This window comes from Panthera tigris, chromosome D4 (genome assembly GCF_018350195.1).
Source record: "Panthera tigris isolate Pti1 chromosome D4, P.tigris_Pti1_mat1.1, whole genome shotgun sequence".
Taxonomy (NCBI): domain Eukaryota; kingdom Metazoa; phylum Chordata; class Mammalia; order Carnivora; family Felidae; genus Panthera; species Panthera tigris.
The window spans coordinates 6729466-6745879 of NC_056672.1; the positions used below are offsets into that span (position 1 = coordinate 6729466).

Genomic DNA, 16414 nt, shown 5'->3' on the forward strand with positions numbered 1-16414 from the left:
TGCTCTTCGCAAACCACTGGAGATAGTAAAGGACAATATTCACCTGGTTTAGCAAATTTTAAGAAGTTACTGCGTACGTATTTCCATCTACAAAGGAAAACCTGACCCACATGGAGAACAGGAGGCCCAAGGAAACTAACTCTGTTTGACAGAACTTGCTCCCTCTCACAACTGTCTAAAGTTAAACTGTTCTCTTCAGTCTCTCCTTCTTATCACTGTGTTGCTATTCTACCATCCTCACGGACTTCTAGTACGTGCTGGACCGATATTTTAGTGCGATAACTATGTCAGGGTCTGTGCACAGGATACCACGGAGGGAGTGACGGGACTACCCCCGAGGCACGGGGTGTAGAACCTGTACTGAGTGGCTCTGGTCTTGTGGCAAAGATGATACAGGGGCAGGAATGGGGACAATTCAAGTGGAGCCAGTGCTATGCAGCAGAGGGGGTGTGGCCACTGGGGCTGCCAACGCGGGCAGGAGAGGGCTGTCACCCAGCTGGCAGCAGAGGGAGGCTCTGGGGAGGGGGACGGGAGCTGGCCCTGGAGGGGACAGCAGGAGGACGGGGGAAACTGGACCCAGGGCCAGCAAGGAGCAGCCAGGAGGCCAGCGAAGTGGCTGCCTGCTGTCTGCAGAGGAGAAGGAGAGACCATGGGAAGAAGAGGACGTACACAGACTGGCTTTTCTAACCAGGTTGAGGGTTTTGACTTTATCTTGGGAAAGTGAGAAGCTGGAGAAGGTCTCTGAGCACAGGGGGGAATCGATCAGATCAGTATCTCAGGGGGAGACCTGGTCTACAGAAGATACTAGAGAGGCAGGCGGACGCGAGGAGGGCAGCAGGTGGTGGCAACGAAAGGCAGATGAGAAACGCAGCCCCAGAGAGCCTGCGGCGTAATCAAGGGGGCCTGGGAACAGAGGAGACATAAATGAAACGAGGGATTAGACCAGAGGGTTAAAACGCTGGTAAAAAATAAGCGGGACCCTCCAAGGGATGGATTTTTTTTTTAGGTTTATTTACTTATTTTGAGAAAGACAGAGACTGCGTGTGTACAGGGGAGGGGCAGAGAGAGGGAGAGAGAATCCCAAGTAGGCTCCACACTGTCTGCACAGGAATGCTGGGCCTGACACAGGGCTCGATCTCACGAACCATGGGATCGTGACCTGAGCTGATATCGAGAAAAAGAAGTTGGACGCTTAACCGAGCCACCCAGGTGTCCCCAAGGGATGGATTTTATGACTCATTTAAACCATATCATATCACACACCTATGAAAAATTATTCAGGAAAGCATAAAGCGTTTTCATCCTTTTGACAATTAAGGATCACAGACACACACACAGTTTTCTCAATGATTAAAAACAAAGGCAAAAAACCTGGTCCAGGCATAAGGCGATGGTATAAAACAGAAATTAACTGGAGCGTAAAGAAAAAATAAAATAAAATAACCTAATCCAGATTGCACGTTTCCTCTCGGGTGGACTGACGATGGGCTGTGCTCTCACCCAGAGGCTTACAATCTGCTCTTTACAGGGATGTAACATACACTCCAGCTGTGCTCGTGGGCCCCCACTGGGCTATTCTGTAACGTGATGCTTCTGATGCCCCCAGGTCAGCTAGAAAGAGACAGCAGCGTCCCCACAGTCACAGAGAGCGCCTGCCAGTCACCACAGGATGCAGTCTTCCCTCATAAATGCCGAGATGACAATCTTCCTGAACTAAGTAACAGGCAGAGCGAGCTCTCGATCGTTCACTCCCAGCTTCCGGTTACCACCCATCTTTCAAAAATCACTGAATGTAGCACCAAACGTTGGGCTGGTTTAGCATCAAAAAAAGCGCAGGCCAGACGATCGAGGCACTCCGACGCAGACAGGTACAGTCTGTCCTCCATTTTAATCAGATGGACGTTAAATAGAGCCATTTCAGACCTGGAAATTTTAATCAACTCTGAAGAAACAGTTCATTCTTACTTGTTCCACCCTGGGACCGGTAACATATTTTCAAGAATGCTGACTTGGATCAGGGGAGTAGACGGCGTTAATAAGCTGTTTTCCTTAGTGAGGCCTGTACAGGGATCAATACCCATGGCCCAAGCATCACCCTACCTCAGAGGTTAATCAGCTACAGTGGAAAAAGGAAGAAAGGAAAGAAAAAAAAAAAAAAAATCACCACTCTACCCGCCTTACTGGTCTTATTTCTTCACTGGGCTCCCATGTGAGTTTTGCTGCTTTAAACACGGCAAAGCTTCCCCGGGAGACTCCAGAAAAGTACCACAGAGATGTCTAGTGTCCGAGAATAAATACACAGACAAATACAGAGACGAAAGGCCCTTCAGCTAGAGAAGAAAGACAGGTTACAAATGCTACACGCCATCTGGTAGCGCATCACCCAGAGTATGGTTCCCACTTGTGCTCAGTTCTGAAACGTGGGCCCTCGCATCCACAGCAGGGCAGTGACCGTCCCTCAGAGCCTGGATTCTACGTCAGAGGGAAAGCCTGGGCTTCCTGACATGGAACCAAGACAAAAGGTAGTGCAGGGTAACAAACCCTGGAGCCAGATTTGGGACTCCCCACTAAATAAAGCGTGTAAGGTCACGAAGAATGTATTTTCAGGTGGCTTCATCTTATTTTCTCCTGCCATCATTTTTCCTTCCTTCCTAGTTTCTTCCTTGCTTCTCTGAGGTCACCTCAACTATCTTAGGGAACAGCGTGTGAGCACATACAGCGTGTGTGCCGCTTGTCTGGACGGGCAGAGAAAGCACCGTGGCGACAGAGAGGGCAGGCCATGTCCCACTCCCGCCGTCCCGTGCGCGGACCCTTCCAAGCCCCGACCACGCTTGGACGCAGGACTGCCTTCCCAAGACATTCTTCTGTGCTTGAGAGCACGCTGCACAATGCGGCCTGTCGATATTATTTTCTATCTGAACTGTCACATACAAATCCAGATTTCCAGTTTCTCTTGAGAAATCTGAGAAGAGCGCACCCCCATTCCCCTACGGCAAGACTGGGGGAGCCGGGAGAAGGCACCTGTGTGGTCAAGGCAGTGTCTGCTCTTCACCTGGCCAGTCACCACCAAATGTGCTCCATTTTTACCTTCCCTCTCTTGTTCCAGTTCTTTCCTCTCCCCATTAAACTTACCTGCTCTGTATCCCAAACCAGAGGGGCTGGATCTCTGCTCACTGACTAGCTTACCTCATCTATTAAACTAGTTAATGCTAAACTGCCGAATGCACAGGAAGAAGTTAATTCCTTGGCTCAAGCCCTCAGAGGAGAAGAAAGTTGCTAAGGAGTAAGAATGAGAGACAGCGAACCGCTCCCTGATGGCACCGCTCCCAGACCTGCAGAGGCCGAGACGTACCCTATAGATCTCTTCGAGCAGCAGCTTGGCGCAGTTCTGGCCGAGGTCCTCCGGAAGCACGGCAGCCCCCTGGCCCTGGGGGTTGGAGGCCAGCTCGGCACTGAGGAAGGCGCCGGTGGTGGTTTCCGCAACCAGTGACAACCCGAAACCCGGAGACCTGGAGATTCAAAGGCATGGACGTGAGTACGGCTGATAAAGTGGGGGGTGCACATCCACCCGCAAAAGGAAAGAGAACACAAACATCTTTCTGATGGCCTTCTGTCTGGCCACACCAAGCCTTGCCAGCACTCCCACCGCCTTACACTAGAAATACAAATGACTTAGCGAGAGCATGCAGGGCGGAACCAAAGGAGGCCCGAGTCTGCACTGCTTCTCCTACCGGCCCTGCCTTCCCCCTCTTTCCCCCGACGCCTACCCTGTGAGAGACCCCACTGTGAGAGTTTGTCACCATCGACGTATAAAGTAGCATTAACAAGGGCTACCAGATATCAAGCACCTACTGATGGCCAATTTCTGAGCTAGGGGTCTGACACTGTAAGTCTGCAAGGTAAGTATTACCATCCCATGTAACAGGAGAGAAACAAAGCAACCTGCACCAAGTCCACACCGCCAGCAAGTGACCGAGACGCGTTTCGAAGGCAGGTCTTCCAGACTCCAAAGCCTACGAGAGTTCTCTACCACAGTACTGGGCCCTCAACCAATCCAGAAGGAAGGAGCGGCCTGGAGGCCACCTGAAACATCAGGCTGTTCATCCCCCGTGATGAGGAAGTACCACACGAGCCAGAAGAGGCCCAGGGATGGCACACCTCGGATGAAGGAACATCCCCACCTCAGAATTCATTTGAGATAACCAGCTAGCACCGCGTCCTCTTCTGCTGTGTTTCTACTACCAACAGCCAGAAGCTAACGCCTTTCTTATCCAGAATCACTGCTGACTCATTTGTTCACGCACCCCAACAAACATGTGGCGGAAAGCTTCTGTGGACAGGACGTGGGGCACCACGTACACGAGTGTTCCTGCTCCTAGAGAGCTCAGCGACAACCAGTCTGACACAAAACAAAATCGGTCCACAAACAATAAAAACAAGTCTCTCTCCCCTAAAAGTTCCAAATTTAACATCTCACAGATGTCTACTTTGCCCGGTGCCTTTTAAATGTGTACGTCCCAGATGTACACTCCACATGCAATCACGGCACCCACGTGCCTCCTTTAACCCAATTCAACACACGTGTTCCTGAAGCACTTTCTACGTGTCCAGCACAAGACTAGCCAAGATACCTGCTTCAGAAAAACTGTGCATAAAATCATAAAATTAATAGTGTTTCAAACGCACTAAGTGAGCTCACTGTATGAGAGAACTATATTGGTCAGTCCTAAATTTCTTAAAAGAAAATGGTGTCTACACAGCCAAGGGCTACTAACTAACACCTTTGAGGACAAAGGTTCTGGGCGCTCCGACTCGTGCTCTACAGTGGACACCGCGCCACCCAGCCATCACGCCACGGGACAAGCTGAAGTGGCCTTCGAGTCACCTGACCAGGAGGAAGGTGCGGCACCAGCTCCCTGAGCGGTACAGGCGGAGCCACGAGAGCTTGCAGAGTGGAAAACAGAGGGACGCAGAACCAGAAGACATGCTGCCATCCCTGCTTCAACCCGCTCACCTGCAGTTCCCAAGAATTCTGGACTCTTCCATCTCTGAAATTTTTGAAGTGTGTGTAGTTGTTGTTCCAATAAACTTCATGTTTAATCGAAACGGCTCCATTTAACGCTGTATTTGTTGTAGGAAAAACAAAGGACTCGAGAGCCTACGAAGCTCCGTGTGCATTCCTCCAGTATCTCCCCTCCAACCTGGGGTGTGTGTGTCCTCGGGCCTGTTATGCTGACAGAGCAGCTGGTCACCAGGCGACCTCACTGAACATCCGCATCAGTACAGTTTGCAAGTGACAGCCTCCAAAACTTCCCAGTTGGTAAAGGACCAGATTTTTTTAAGGTCCTGACTGCGAGGATCAAAATGGGCCAACGGGCAAATGCGTACGCTGGTCAACAAGCTGACTCAGACCACCCGGAACCTCTGGTCCCCGGGCTTCCGGGCCTCAGCACCCGCTCTCTCAGCCTTAGAGTCAGCAGCAAACCTCACTACAGGGATCCCCCGCTGAACTCGAAGAGGAGAATACCCCCCTGTGGCTTTACACTTCCATTACAGACAAGGAAGGTCACCATGAGTCCTCTGCAGCTTGAGATGTAGAAAACAAACACTCGCCTGATGTTATGCATTGCTCTTACACGTAATTTTTTTAAGTGGGGCTTGGAGTTGATGACCCACGAATCTCCATCACGCCCACATCTTGATCCCCATGTGAGCTTCCTACTCACCCTCAGCAAGGACAGGACTGAACTGCACACGGGGGTCAGCTGAGTCGATGGCATTACAAACAGCTGCACCACAGCCGGGGGCAGCACGGCCTCAAGCCCGCTCTGCTCTATTCTCAGCCACCCTTTGGTGGAGCCAGAGGCCAGACCCCTCAGACAGCTGCTGCTGCACTGATCCTCCCCCACCGCTCTGTGATCCCCCTCCCCGGAGAATGGCCAAGAAGGGAAGAGAAAGGGAACCTTTTCTGCAGCACCTACTACGTGCCAGCCATTGCATTAGTGGCTTACGCGGGTGATCGCTCCATCTTTACGGTGACCTAACGGTGCCGGCACCATGACTCCCACCATACGAGTGAGGAAGACACCGGTGGTTTCAGAGCAGTGCCCCAAAGGGGTCCAGGACCATCACTGACATTCCCAACTACCAAAGGAAGGGCCAGCTGTGCACACAAATCCTTTCCCAACTACAGCCTCCAACGTCTTCCCCTCTGCAGCGCTGAACCACGAGCCACTGCCACGTGGCTGAAATTGCCTTCGTCACTCCCATGGGCCTTATCAAGGTCAGAAATGCCACATCACCCTCACCCCTCCTTTGCGCTCTCCTTCTTCGGCCGAAGTCAAAACAAAGCTCAGATCCAAGGGCCGCGGACAAGGGTGGGTGTGTGCTACTTCCTGCTCAGAGAAACACCGAGGTCTGAACTCACAAGTCAATCCCTGATGTTCTTATTTTTAGGAGACACAGCCTACAAGCTGCAGACTCCCCAGCGTTAGTGATCCTGTCGTTCACATTGAAATGATTCAGCAAAAACAAGAACACAGAAAACCCACACACAAGTAAAGCCGATTTGGCAAAACAGTCACTGTTAACTAGAAGTAGAAGGAATACACAGGTGTTCACTGTGCTAGCCTTTCAACTTCTCTGTGTATTTAACATTTCCATAATAAAAAAATTAGTTCTTAATTGCTTGCCTAACTTACTGGTTTCTAAATATACAACCAAAAGCCTAAAACAAGTATTTTCATTACACAGATCATCATTAACTTTTTATTTTCTAAAGTGAGGTTTTCTACAAAGGTTTAATTAAACCCAATTCCAATCTGCAATAACAACCCTCTCTGGCTCTAAGAGTGTTGTTCCACTCGATGGAGAGGGAAGCCAACTGGCTGGGACCAGTGGCAGAGGACATTTTCCCCTAAACTGTTATTTACTCAGGGTGGGAGAACTTGTTTACTTTATAAACTTTTTTTTTTTTTTTAAGAGTGAGAGAGAGCTCGAGAGAGAGCGCGCACAAGTCAGGAGAGGGGGAGACAGAGAGGGGGGAGAGAGAGAATCCCGAGCAGCCTCCACACTGTCGGCAAGAAGCCCAACTTGGCACTCGATCCCACGACCCCAGGATCATGATCTGAGCCAAAATCAACAGTCGGACGCTCAGCCACCTGGGCCACCCAGGTGCCCCGAACTTGTTTCGTTTAATTTTTTGTGGGAACAGATGTGATTTAAAGCTGGAAGCACCTGGGTTTTAACTCCCCCAGGCCAGGGTCTGGACCCCTCATCTCCAGCACTGGCCACTGTGACACCTTTCATGCGGCAGGCGCTCCAAAGATGCCTGCAGGTGACGATGGCAGTAAGTCGGGAGGAAATTAACTCTGAAATCATTCCCCTCTGGCTGCCCTGTAGCACAGCTGGCAGCTGTCATTTCGATCAGAACAGGACTGGAAAAAGGCTGGGGTAGCTGCAGAATTAGGCTCTGGACGTGCACACTTACTTTCCAGAGCTGACTCCTTTCATGTGGTCTGTGTAAATGTAGATATCGGGGATGAACTTGTTGAGGATGCTCCTTGCAGAATCCACGATCCGGTTTGCCATCTGCGGTGACACACGCACGGAGTACCTGCGGTCTGCAGTTAAGGGTGCGTCCTGCTCACACTCCAGGACAGAGGAAAGTCAGTTCTGAAGCCAGCAGCTACCCGCGGAACTGTAACACATCGGGGCTCCCAATGCCATTCTACTTTGCACCCGTCTTTAATCGCTTAACTTGGTAACACTTTAACTCAACTTTTAGAGCATTTCCATCAATTGTTATCGTATTAGTATATAACTTTTATATTCTTATTATATAAAAGGATCACAGTGAGAAACACCCAGATATAGAGAGTTGGAAAGTATAAAATAACAAGTTCCCAACCCTGCTCTAGACTTCCTACCCAATGCCCCTCCCTTCCCCTAGAAATGGTTCACCTCAATTCTGGAACAAGAGAAGAAGACCGCCTGTCTGTCTGGCATGAGCCGAGCTCGCTTTGAAGTGTTTGTTGTCTGACCACCCCCCACTGCTGGAACCGATGAGTCTGTCCCTTGAGAACCTGAGGACAGAACAGACACCACCCTGGGGCTCACCAGGGCCAATCCCAATCCACCGCCCCCCCCCCCCCCCCCCCGTTCTGTTGACAGGAAAAGCAGAAAAAGATCAGTGAAAGACAGTACAGTAGCTGTTTATAAAGATCTAAACAGGGTGTTTTTGTAACAGAGCCTATTTTCAATTATTTAAGTATCAATCACTCCTTTTGTGGACAAGACAGGCTCCTCACAACTGCTACCTTACAGTCAAAATACTGATAATTGGCACTTTTACACCAGGGCACCCCCAGAGAGAGAAGGAGAAAGACATCAGCAACTCAAGCGAAAAGGCTGGTTTTTAAGGAAGTGGAAACAATTATCTAAAATTTGACTTCATTATGGAGACCGGCTCTCCTCAACCCCACGAATCAAAAATTCAGTACGGAGCACTTTCGATGCGCGACGTTCAGTCAAGAAAGAGGTGGCTACGTACGTGGGACAAGAGCCTAGAGAAATGGACGAGTAAGGACATGTGATCTTCCCACTACCCCAATACACACCCCACACAGCAACTCCCAACAGGGAGAACAGGGGGTGTGGTCTGCCCAGTCCAGCCCAGCTGCTCAAAAATTACTGTCAATAACATATTCCATTTCCATTCGAGCTGCAGAAACAAAATGCTCAGAGACTGCAAAGAACGCGGCTGGCACCCAGCTCCGCTTTCTGATCCGTCTGGCACCTTCGCCGGAAGATCAACCTTTCCTCATGGCGGTGAGACTCTGCCAATTAGCCCGGGTCCTCCCAGATCTTATGATCAGTCTGCTCAGGGTTCGTCCCCACCTCGGCACCCCGCCACTCGCCCAAACTGTCCAGATTCTTCCACCTGAACTGCCTCCCTTCACTGTCCCAGCCCCGAGCTCCCCTTCTCTCCCCAACACCCTCCAGCCAGTGCCGGGCTGTGGTCTCCTCTTGACCTTACCATACGCCTCTCTTCATCTACACACGTGCTGCCCTTGCCCGTCAACAAGACCATGCATTCCATAAGGAGAGGGGCTCTGCTTCTGTACAGAGCAGAGCTCTCCGATGACTCTCACACCCTATTTCTGTACTCAGAAACACTCGATAAATATTTGACTTGACACAAAGGGCAAACCTAAAATGGGGAAAGAGCAAAGAGGAATTTTTCAATACCCACACCAAGCCCGGTTACATCACCACCTCTGTCCAGAATGTACTTCTGACCACAGGCAGCTGAGATAAACAGTGCCGGGTCTCCTACCTTTGGACCGGGCAGGTGCTGTCCTTCTGAGCCCGAGGCTGTCCACTCTCCTAAGGAGAGCACCAACGCCACTGTCCTGACATAATCCCACGGCATCCACGGCTTCCAAAATCCTTTCAGGTACATTAATAACTGATCTTATGCTCACGGTGACCCCAGGGGCCAGGGCCATGGATTCCTAGTTCCGGAGCTTACACTGAGCACAACTGAGTCACAGAACGGAGATACAAATTAAACAGATCTGACCTCACAAAGACAACCTCCTCCCTCCAGCCCCTCCAGAGATGTGGAAACCAGGTGGGTAACTGTTCCAACTCAGGGCCAGTGGAGTCCTACATCAGAACCCTGGCAGTGCAGAGGGACAGGGCGGCTACACCCCAGACTCACTGTGGAACCACCTAGCGCGGTGTGGAGGCTGAGTTCCAGAATCGGACCATCCGTGTTCAAGTCCCAGCTCCAGTGAACCATCATTCTGTGTCTAGTGTGCTAGACACATGAGGGGCTCCACCTCCTCATCAGTGAGAGAGGGATAATCAAAATACTCTCCCCCCCCCCCACCAGGGTTTAGAGGCTCAAAAGAAAGAATGCACGTGAATGCCTGGCGATGCCTTGTGTGTGGTGGGAACCCCACGAATGCCAGTCACTGCTTTTCAGGCCCAAGACTCAAATCTCAAAGCAGAGGCTGCTATCCTTTCAGGAATCAGAGATCCTTCTGGGAACCTGATGAAAGCTACGGCCCCTCCCTCAAGAAACATGCCCACGTAATTTTGCAGGCAGTTTCAGGAGAATGTGAACCTTCTGAAGCCCATACGTGAATACCATATTAAGAACTCCCATAACCGGGAGAGACAATTTCACAGTTCTAGGCCCTACTATCCCTCACTGGCGTTCCAGGTCAGAGAAGGCACACACGGGTGTGGGTGTGGAAAGAGAGAGACGCAGATTGATGCTCTACGTACCTTCCCTACAATCAGAGAAAGGAAACCAGTTTGTCCTACAAATTCTAACTCACTGCCATCTTGGGCCTCCACCCCAGCTTCTTCATTTGACTCTTAGGTACCAAATCATGAGCTTCTGGGACAGCGCCACAAACTGGAAACAGAGCGTCCCCCTTCTCCCCACCACCCCCCTCAGGCAGGGGGAGAGGAGAGTGGGTGGCATTAAATAAAAGGTAACCACACCATCCAGTCACAGCTGCTGGCAGGAACCCACACCAGCTCCTGCCCAGGACCTGGCCAGTCAGGGAGGGAAAAGACGCGCCCTCAGTTAAAGCCACAAGAGCAGGGCCGGCTCTTCTAACCCCGGCCCTCCCATGGGGAGTACAACCTCCAAGCTCAGACCCACAGTCAACCGGACTTGGAACTACAAAAACCACAAAACCAGCTAGAGCGTTTTGCCGAAGGCGGCTCTTTTTTTCCCAGGCTCCAAAACTGGCCAGGAAGGCGATCTCAGTTCAAACCCACATTCCTTTGGGGTGTCCGTGAGAGGGGCAGCTCACATCTGGTTTGCAGACAGGAATCTGAGCAAGGGCACCGTGGCTCCTTCCCCGAGGAGCTGGGAGGAGGGTTCAGGGGTCCCAGCCCCGGCCCCACACGAGGAGTTCCTCGGGGTCTTCCTGGCGCCGGTTCTATACAGGGAGGCTCAAAGAACACGGGAGGGAGAAGCAGGGAGGGACGGCCCGCCGCCCGGGGCTCTTCCGGCTTTCTCCGTCTCCTCTGCACAACCCCCGAGCCTTCCCCACCTCCCAGTGTCCTCATCAAAGGTTCACTCACAGGGCGTGTGCACACGCGGGACACCATTCGGGGAGACCCCAGCGTGACAGCCTCCGTGGAACCCATGTCGTTACCACAAGACTGTGTCAAAACAAACAGCACACTCTGCAAATCACGTTTCCAGACTACAGAGAATGGGCCCCGAGCAGGGCTCACTGCCACGAGACAGCATGAAGGACACAAATCTCAAATGAGAAAAATCAAACTGAAACGGCCCGGAATGTGGGCAGGATTTCACGCGCAAGGCCACCGACTGCCGCACTTTCCAGCAACAGAGGCAAACGGCCACCAGCAGGGTTTCGTTCTGGGTTATTTACATGGCAAAACACAGGAGCCTGTTAACAAGAATAAGGTTGAGCTAAAAGTGCATGCGTATTTGGTTAAAGAGAAAACTAAAAAAACCTTCCTACTTGCACGGCATCTCCATCTCTCCACAGAGAACATCACCTTAGAAAGGCCATACAACTGTGCGCCAACCTGGGGGCTCCGGGGACAGAGGTGCTGGGCGTGGCCCTGAGATGGGCCCCAGGGGAGCCACGCAGAGAGAACAGGTCACAGCGCGGGAAGCTCGGTGACAGGCTCCTCTGGTCCCGAGGGCTCCTGCAAAGAACTCCGGGCGGCACCCTCTGTCTCAACAACGGCTTCCCCAGCTAATCCGAGTCCTCACGGCTCACTGTTCAAGCTAATCAAGGCCTCCGAAGAGTCAGTCCACACCACGTTTCTTTTCCTCCCAGGAGGACTATGCCCAAACCTCCTGAGAAACATAAAACTTGACTTTAGGCACCTATCCCACCCCTGGGAAGAAGACATCCTGATCTCTCCCTTTTGTCAAACTCCCACCAGGCAAGTCACTGCGCAAGCCATCCAGCCCTCGGGCCTCCAATGCCTGCCCTGACCCAGATCTTGTCGGCCTCTGGAATCGTACTACTTTCAATATCCGAGACCCCCAAAGACAACTCCCCACACACAAGTTCTTGTTCTTCCACCCAGCACACACACCTACTTCCACTCAACCTTTAGGGCTATTTACATTCAACCTTTAAATCCATTAAGGGTTCCAACCCCGTGACCGCCTGCCTTCTCCAGGCTGGCCAGCCCCTGCCACAGGACTCGGCCAGGAGCACCCGTCTGTCACTGCAACAATACCCACCCCCCCCAGTCCCTCTAACCTATCCCCTGCACCAGTCATTCACCCCGTCATCCACACTCAGCCCTAGCTGAGAGTGGCCGTCTGGCCTTCTCTTCTCTGCCCTCCAGGCTGCCGACTGCCGCCAGACACGGCCACACAGTCACAAAGCCGACACCATAATGGTCACCATCTCGGGCTGAGCCCTCACTGCTGTCACACAGACTTGCTCTTCTCCTCAGTCACTGCACCCCACTGCCAGAGCACATCCTGACACTTGTCACACTGCCTCATACCTCCGCTATTGCCCTTGTCCTCAATCCCAACCTAACTCTTGAAAACGGAACTGTTCCCACCCCCCTTCCTACCACCTTCAGGCGGCTCGATTTAGAGCTGTCCTCACCACATACCTGCCATCTTCAACCCACACCCTCTCCAATAATAATAAAAATAACAGTAGCTGCAACTTACCACATGCTTACTCACACACCAGCCCAGTGCCTCGTACTATGCATCTATCACCTCACTCAACCTTCACGGCAGCCCCACACGGTGTCTGTAAAGTGCCCAGTGACATGCGGGTCAACCAAGGCTTTGGGCCGAAATCCTGTCATACCTGAGCGGCAAAGCCAGAGTCGGAACTCACGTCTGATCCCAGCACCTTATCACTGCTACCCTGCTGCATGAGCCTCCCTCTCATCCAGAGATCTACCTGATCAACAGCAGTACTCAGATCAGCACCAACCTTTTCTTCGGAAAGGGAGGGAATCTTCTCAACTCTCTCCATCTCCATATGGCAAGTAACCGCTTATCTTTCCTCCTGCTTCTCTTTCCGGTCAAGACTCTTGACAGAGCAACCTCCATTTTGCACCACAGCCCTCCGGGTCACACCCCTCAGCCTCAGCCGGGAACTGGTCTTGGGGCTGGCTCCTCCTCTCTGGAAGGAGCTCCTCCTTGGCCGTGAGCTGCCCAGAGCATTCTCCAGCCTCAGGCTGACTCCTCTGGGCTCCTCGGGCAGGGGAGGGGGGCGTCCAACCAGGACTTCTGAGAAACTGCATTTTCTTTATTCTCCTCTCAACCCCTTGACTCTCCCTGGTCCCCCTTCCCGGGAGCACTTGGCCTTCTTTTTTTTTTTTTTTTTTTTTTTTTTTGGTTTATTTTGAGAGGGAGTGCGTGCTCTCAAACATGAGTAGGGGAGGGGAGAAGGAAGGAGGGGAGGGAGGGAGGGAGGGGGGGGGAGAGAGAGAGAGAGAGAGAGAGAGAGAGAGAGAGAGAGAAAGAATCCCCAGCAGGCCCCACGCTGTCAGCACAGAGCCCAACATGAGGCTCAGTCTTATGAGCCATGACATCACGATCTGAACTGAAATCAAGAGGTGGATGCCTAACCAACTGAGCTCCCGAGGTGCCCTGGGAGCACTTTGCTTTTGCTTTCAAGTCTTAGTGGCTTCTCAGGGATCCACCCGCCACCCGCCTCTCCCGCACACTACACAGTAACCAACTCCAAATCACCCACTTTGGGCTCTCACCTGGCCCCCAGGTTACAGGTGTGCATTTCTAATTTCCTTTCTAGGCCTATCTCCCTGTAACCACACGAAGGGCCCTCGAACCCAGCAGGAAAAGAACTGAACTTATATCCCCACTGCCCCCCCCCCACCCCACCCCCCGGCAAACACACAGCTACTGTCAGAACGTATATCTCTGTCCAGGTGCCAGGAGACACATCAGAATCGCCCTCAAGGACCCCCCTGTCCCCCTATCACAGAGCCAGGTGGTGACGGCATCCCCCACATGCTGCCCCCAGGATCTCTGTAAACCAGCAACCCTCACCCAGGCTCTTCAGGGCACAATGACTCTCTAGCATCTTTGCCTGTAAGTGGTCGCCACTAGGTGATAGGATGTTTTTTGTTTTGTTTTTTTACTTGAACCTTCTAAAAAGCAGCCAAAAGTTCTTTTAGCATCACCAAAGTTATGGTCTTAACATGGAAATTCTCTCTCTAGATAACTGCTGACTCTGGAACAAAAGCCAACTCCCTCCACGTGGTCTTTAATCTTCACTGGCTCCGGCCCCATCATCCACTACTTCTTCCATCTCCATCTTCTACTACCAAACACCACTGCGCAACCTGCACTGAGGCCACACTGCACGGCTTGCCACTCCCAGAACCGCTGTGCACTGTGACATGTGCACAAGCATTCCCTCCTTGCTCTGCTTCACAGGCCTCCAGCCTTCAAAGCTCAGTCCCAACGCCTTCCCTTCCTATAGGAAAAGGCAGAGGTTAAAAGTCCGGGCTGCGATCAGACAGAGCTCAAATCCCAGCTCTGCCGTCATGAGCAGTGTTATGTGGATACAAATTCCATAAGGTGCAGCCTCAGTTTCCCCATCTGCAAAACAGAATGCAAGTAAACTCAGAAGTCACTTTGAGGCTTAAAAATAAAGTGTCTCAAATGTAAACGGATTAACCTTCACAATCAGAAGAAACAAAAGTTGCTGCATGGGTAAAACAACAAGACCCAACTATATGCTGTCTACAAACGGCCCGCTTTAACATATAAGCACACATATAAGCTGAAAGTGAAGATATTCCGTGCAAATGGGAACCAAAAGAGAGGAGGAGTGACTAACCTTCCATCAAACAAAAGACACTAAGTCCAACAAGACTTTAAGGTCACAAGAGACAGGGCTCCACGCTAAGCCTGGAGTGGAGCCTGCTTAAGATATTCTCTCTCTCCCTCTCTGCCCCACTCACTCGCACTCTCTCTCTCTCAAAAAAAAAAAGAAAACATTCTCTCCCTTCCTCCGCCCCCCTCCTCCACTCATGCTCTAAATAAATAAAAATAAATAAATAAATGTTTTAAAGTCACAAGAGATAAAGAAGTTGATCATACAATGTAAGGTCAATTCAACAGAAAGACGTAACAATTATATATGCACTCACTCAGATCACCTAAATATATAAAGTAAACATCAACAGATCTGAAAAAAGAGCAATACAACAGCAATTGAAGACTTCATACCCCACTTTCAACAATGGATAGCACATCCAGAAAGAAAATCAGTAAGGCAACAGAAGACTTGAACAACACAACCAAATGGAACTCACAGACATCCAGAGCACATTTCACCCAACAGTAGAGGGGCACGCATTCTTCTTACTTGAACATTCTCCAGGATCACAAGGTTGGTCACAGGACACGTCTTAACAAGTTTAAGGCGGCTGAAATCACCTCAGCTACCTTTTCCAACCACAATGGAACGAAAGTAGGCATCAATAACTGCAAGAAAATGGGAAAATCTACAAACCGGTGAAAATGAACACATCTTTGAACATACAAGGGGTCAAAGAAGAAATCAAAAGGGAAACTAGAAAATCTATAGACAAACAAAAATGAAAACACAACATACCAAAACTTTTGCGACTGAGCAAAGGAGTACCAAGAAGGAATTTTATAGTGATAAGGACCTACATTCTTTCTACAAAAGAAGAAGGGTCTCTAATAAACAGCCGAACTTTACACTTCAAGGAACTAGGAAAAGAAGAACTAAAATCCAAAGTTAGCAGAAGGAAATAAATAATAGGGTAGATACAAGTGAAACAGAAAAGCAAAAACCAACGGGAAAAAAATCAACAGAAGAATCAGTTTTTTGAAAAGATAAACAAATGACAAACCCTTAGTTAGATTGAGAAAAAAAGAGCAAAGACTCAAGTAAATAAAATCAGAAATGAAAACAGACATTCTAAATGATGCCACAATTTGTAAAAAAAAATAATAAGGTACTATTATGAACAGTTACATGCCAAATTGGACAACCTAGAAGAAATGGATAAATTCTACCAAGTCTGCATCAAGAATAGAGCTTGAACAGACCAATAACAAGTAAGGAGACTGAATCAGTAATCAAAAACCTCGAAACAAATTCGAGGTTAAATTTGAATTCTACCAAACATTTAAATGACAAATACCAATCCTTAGACTTCCAAAAACATCAAAGAGAGAACACTTCCAAATTCATTTTATGAAACTAGTGTCACCCTGATACCAAAGCCAAACCATAAAGACACTACAAAAAAGAAAACTACAGGCCAATATCCCTAATGAACATGGATGCAAAAATTATCAACAAATATTAGTAAACTAAATTCAACAATACATTAAAAGGTTCATATAACATGACCGAGT

At 50.1% G+C, this 16414-nt stretch overlaps 1 protein-coding gene across 5 annotated transcripts in view; it reads right to left on the reverse strand.

Moving 5' to 3' along the window:
- RCL1 (RNA terminal phosphate cyclase like 1) overlaps window positions 1–16414 on the reverse strand; it is a 57429-nt gene that overhangs the window by 11814 nt on the left and 29201 nt on the right. For 3 of the 5 annotated variants that reach the window (XM_042963376.1, XM_042963375.1, XM_042963377.1), the window contains exons 6-7: window positions 7490–7615; window positions 3353–3509 (exon numbers count right to left, since the gene is read on the reverse strand). In XM_042963376.1, the coding sequence (XP_042819310.1) occupies window positions 3353–3509; window positions 7490–7615 (283 nt within the window). Of the gene's footprint in view, window positions 1–3352; window positions 3510–7489; window positions 7651–7962; window positions 8085–15336; window positions 15776–16414 lie in introns of those variants that run through there. The other 2 variants (XM_042963379.1, XM_042963378.1) reach the window with 2 other exon arrangements.